The sequence below is a fragment of the Glycine max genome, chromosome 18 (genome assembly GCF_000004515.6).
Source record: "Glycine max cultivar Williams 82 chromosome 18, Glycine_max_v4.0, whole genome shotgun sequence".
In the NCBI taxonomy this organism is placed as follows: domain Eukaryota; kingdom Viridiplantae; phylum Streptophyta; class Magnoliopsida; order Fabales; family Fabaceae; genus Glycine; species Glycine max.
This window is the reverse complement of record NC_038254.2, coordinates 23,633,396-23,638,672: the sequence shown is the minus strand read 5'-3', so window position 1 is coordinate 23,638,672 and position 5,277 is coordinate 23,633,396. Positions and strand designations below refer to the sequence as shown.

Below are 5,277 nucleotides of genomic sequence, written 5' to 3'. Positions count from 1 at the left end.
TGATAATGAAATAATAACAAAACAAATATTATGTCATCACTTAATAACTAAAATGGATGGAAAGGACAAAAATATTGGAGGAAAAAAATCATTTAGAAATGTTTAACTAATTGTCACAAAGTTTAAAAATCAAAATCATAAGCGTAAAAAAATTCAAAAACTAAAAATATAACTTACCATTAAAAAAGTCTGAGTTAATTGATCATAAAATTTGATTTTTTAAAAAAATCATAAAATTAATAAATTTTTAAAAAAATTAAAATATATTTTTTCATATAAAATTAACAACTCTTGAATTTAATCTACCCAAATTTTTTATTTAATTTTCATCCTCATAAAATTATAGCATGCCACCTTTTGATGAGAGTTAGATTCATTTTTATCATCATATCTACGTATTGTGTTTGATGACTTTGCACTTTGAGTCATTAGCTAATTAAACACTAACGCGTTAAAACCTAACACAGTCTTTCTTTCTCTCCAATCCATGGACTGTCAAATCAACCCCAAATCCCCACCCTCCCTACAAATACAATCCAGCGGCGGCGAGGAGGAGACCACTAGCAAGACTCGCAACCGACATTCTCAACCCCAACAACTTCCGGCAACCACTCCTCCCTCTCGATCCCAACCACTCTTCCTCTCTGGCGGTCCTTTCTCTCGCCACCACCGAAAATGCAAATCTCAAAAACACAAAAGCCACACGGCCATGCTCTCAGACCTGCATCCTTCCTCCTTCATCAATGGCATCGCAACTCAACTAGGTAATCATTGTAATCGTCGCGCGCAACACTAGCAGAAGGGACATTGATTGTACTTTTTATCATAACACTGCTTGTATTGAATCAACTCATTTTGTGTAAAATAATACGTGACTTCGAATCTAAAAGGAACATTGATTATTTCTCTTATTTCTTCATTTATATAAAAAACAATATTTTACAGATACATTATTCTCCATTACTTACAAGCCACGTGCCACACCATCCAAGGCAATATAATACTCCAATGATACAACATAAATTGGCCTCTATAAATACATCTTGGCCCACTCTTACACATAACATACTCAACCCTACTTGTGCTCGATTATTCCCTTGCAACCACTTCCAATCTAATATTTTTTTTCCCTCGGAATACGTTTTGCTTTGTGTCTCTTAAGTCATAACATGGCTTTTGCTGCAGTTAAAGTGTTCACGATATTGGGGCTTTTGGCCACCGCGTGTGTAGCGCAAGCCCCTGGACCCGCACCCACGCAACCACCACCAGCGACCCCATCACCGCACACGTCAGCACCCTCCCCATCACCCGCCGCAAACACCCCTACCCCTGCGGCTGCACCTGCACCTGCACCTGCACCCGCAACACCCACACCCACACTCGCTCCTTCGACTCCTCCACCAGCTTCTTCTCCATCCCAGGCCCCAAGCCCAACCACCCCCTCCCCTCCCGTTCCAGGCCCATCGGGCCCAGCTCCAGACCAGCCAGCCTCCGAGCCTCCCTCCGCAGCGTTCTCCATAAGCAAGACCTGCATTGCTGCCACCGCTCTCGTTGGAACCTTCCTTGCCGTGGCTTTGGCTTAATTATATCTCTTCCGAGAAATTTTTTATGATTCGTCCACGTTGAAGGAAGAAATACATTATTTGATTATGGTCGTGGACGGACGGGATCGATCATCTATTTGATTTCTTCTTTTGATCTCTGTTGAGTTACTCTGTTTATCTCTTGTGTTTTTCGTTTGTGTTTGTTCATTCATACATCATAATTTTGTGATTCTTTGTTTCCAGGTTTTAATGTACGTTTAATCATATGTAGAATGTAAAAACGGTTAATTCTTTTTGCTCTCATAATTTCCTTGTTTTCTATCACCAAGAATTCTAAACCATATTCCTGCAATATATCTTTTTCTATTATTTTGTTTAGGTTAAATTACATTTTCTGTCTTTTAGTTTTTGGTTTAGATTTAACTTGATCTTTTATCTTTTAAAATTTTAATTTAGTCCTTATGTCATTTTATAATTAAGACTGTTAATAATTATAACATAATAATCGTTGAAAATTGCCGAAAAGTAGGCCTAGACATGTTTCCTCATGCGTAATTAATAAAATGATAATTTTTAGTCATCACAATAATATTTAAAAATTATAAAATTAAAAACTCTCTTACGAAAAACTTTAAATTTTCCGTACTCGATTTCTCATATTTGTAAAATAACAACTTACAACTACACATATCTTTCTTTTTGGATCGGAGAAAATATGAGTTTTAATTGCCTGTTTTTGTTAATTACGTACGATAGTAGTTGTTTAAAATTAGGTTTTGATGTACGATAAAATTATTAAAAACATAAGTTTCTCTTTTGTCTTTGCGTTGTATCTCTATAAACACAAATATGAAAATATGATGATGATAATGAGAAATTATATAACTTTTTATAATTGCATTCGTATTAAATTAAATGACCTTTTAGTGTTCACCAAAATAATTATTTTTAGTGAATATTAAATCGCAATATGAGTGCAAATTAGTTGTTAGTTTAGACCTGAAACAAAGAAACAACACAAATTCCGAGTCCAGAAAAAAATAGCGAAAATTTACTGGGGTTTGCTCGTTAGGTCCAATGACCGATCTTAACTGCTTCATTTGACAAACATGTAGATACACACAATGAAACTGAAGAGGATATTGCTATAGGCACTACCAGTTTTCTAATGAAACTACCCACGTAGGTGCACTTTATCCATATCCCAAAATTGCCTCTAGAGAAATTGCACAAGGAAATTGTATTTTCATTGTGTAATTGGAAGGTGATAAAAAACAACAAAAGTATGTTTCCGTTGTTCAAGTGTACAATAGAATCGTGTTTCCATTGTTAATTTTTATAACTCCTAATTGCACAACAGAAACACAATTTCATTATGCAATTGTATGCACCCCACGTAATTTTTATAACTCCTAATTCTCAACCCATAACACAACAAAACCATATTTTCATTGTGTATAAAAACATGAAGAAAAAAAACCTTACCACAATAGAGAGAAGAGAAAGGAGAAAGGAGAGGAAAAGTTGAGAACGAAGAAGGCGACAGATAGGTGGGAGTTGGGCGCAAGGGTTGGGAAAGAGCGAAAGGGAGAGGGAGATGTATGAGAGGGGAAGGGAGAAAAGAGAAGATGAGAGAGATGTTGGAGGAAAGGTGAGGGTGGTGAGAAGAATGGGAAAGAAGGAAGGGGTGGGGGAAAAGCCATAGAAGGGCACTTTCGTCTATTCTCAATATTTTTCAAAAAGTGATAGTGGCAATATCAATTCCCAACTGAAGGTCCTCCAATCTCAACCATCCAATATCCCAAATTTGTCTTTCCTAGTTACAATACAAGTTAATATGAAGTGATAATAATAATAAAAAATACAAGTCAATATAAAGATGAAATTTTGATATGGATAGGTCAAACTAACAGACACGGGACTCATCCTATTTTCCGATTCAAGTGATTTTTTCAAGGAACCAATAATTTCAATTATGCTTAAAAAAATAATTGATAAAATCACCCCCTTCCATCCTTTTTATAAGAACCAATTTAAAATAGATTTTGTATTAATTACTTTTGGCTTAAATAACAACTTGTCTTAAATAATATCTTGTGCTCTGCTGTGGACAACGCCTTGTAATGAATAACCCTATGATACAGTGAAGGAAATGGTTTGAGATGTAGAGATAGGAGCTTTTAGAGCAAGGATGTTTGAGTGTTGAGATCTTTGTTCTTGATATCTTCTGCTTAAGTAAAATCGTGAACGGAGTTTGCCATTGATGAGCAATGGGATGCATAAACACAATGATAATTTTTCTTTGCACTTTGAGTGCGACAGTAACAATCCTTCACAAATTCATACTCTTATGTCACCATCCATATTTTTGTTACTTTTGTTAGTTTAAATTAGTCTAATTATAAATGTCAAATGATGCATTAAGAGTTGTCTATAATTGATTATTGAATTCCTATTACTCTTTTTTTATTACCTTGTTACTTTTTTAATCACACATGAAACATCCACCAAATCACAATTATTGCTACAAGAGATTAAAAGAGTATGCACATGCTAATTCCTTTTTTCATCCTTGTAGGGACTAAAATGAGGTATTTTTAAGTATAGGAACTTAAACGGTATGTTTTAGTAACTACAGAGATCAAATAAAGTATTTGAACCTTGTGTTTAATATGAAAAATACTTATATACTATAAGGTAATCTCAAGTATGATTTTATAAAAGTTATAGTAAAATTGTATATTTAATGGTTTATACATGAGTTTGTAAAGGTTACTTGCAAAGGTGTTATACCATTATAAATATATGTAGCTCAAAAACTACAAAATGTAAACATTATTGTAACTCTATAAGTAGCCTATGTCAAACAAATTAAAATTTCAAAGGTATCCTATCATATTAAATATATGTACAATAATTTTATAAGTAGCTTTGTGAAAATCAAATATAAAAGCATATGTCAAACAAATGAAATTTTGAGACAATGAATTAATAATTATTTTTGTCTCCTCTATATTAGTGACTCATTTTTTCTCAACAAAACTTAAAAAGAAGTGGGCCTGATCGGGCTAGCTTGACCTAAGCTTAATTGCTTTATTGCATTAGGCTAAAAAAGACTTACATTAAAAAATTTAGAGCTCATACCCTATATTTTAGTTGAGAGGGTTTAGGCTGGTTTGGCTCATTTTATCACCTATTTGCACTAACCTTGTCCTTGCAAAAATAAAATGTAAATATTCCTAAAAGTTAGTTAAGGTTTCAATTCTTGAGAGATTGCTTCAATTCGAATTTTAAAGCAACTTGCTTTTTTTTTTCTTTTGAGTCTTGATGATCTACAATTGCTTAAGTATATGATTTCTTTTTATGTATGATATAATTAATCTTAATTAATTGAAAATGTGATGAATTTTAATTAATTAATTGATCTTACTTTATCATTTAGAAATGAAGGATAGGTTTTACATTAAAGGTGTTCGGTGAAACTATTATATCAATCCATTTCTTGCTTCTAAGCTAACATTTATCTAAACATGTAATGTATGTACAATTACCAAATGGCTTGACCGATATCTTGTCACTTTTAGTTGGTTGAGTAAATGGTCGGATTGTACACAATATGTTCTAAATAGAAGTTTCTTAGATTATTGACCTATGGACTATAGTATTGAGGAATGTTAGTATTGATTGGGGACCCAAACTATTTAGAGTACTCAACTGATGGTTTTTGGAGGAT

At 33.4% G+C, this 5,277-nt stretch overlaps 1 protein-coding gene across 1 annotated transcript; it reads right to left on the bottom strand.

Moving 5' to 3' along the window:
- Positions 1 to 732: 732 nt before the first annotated feature.
- Positions 733 to 1,916, bottom strand: LOC121174008 (glycine-rich cell wall structural protein 1.0-like). The gene has a single exon (XM_041011940.1). It carries the CDS (start codon positions 1,532 to 1,534, stop codon positions 1,163 to 1,165), a length of 372 nt encoding a protein of 123 aa, XP_040867874.1. The 5' UTR covers positions 1,535 to 1,916; the 3' UTR covers positions 733 to 1,162.
- Between the last annotated feature and the right edge of the window lie 3,361 nt (positions 1,917 to 5,277).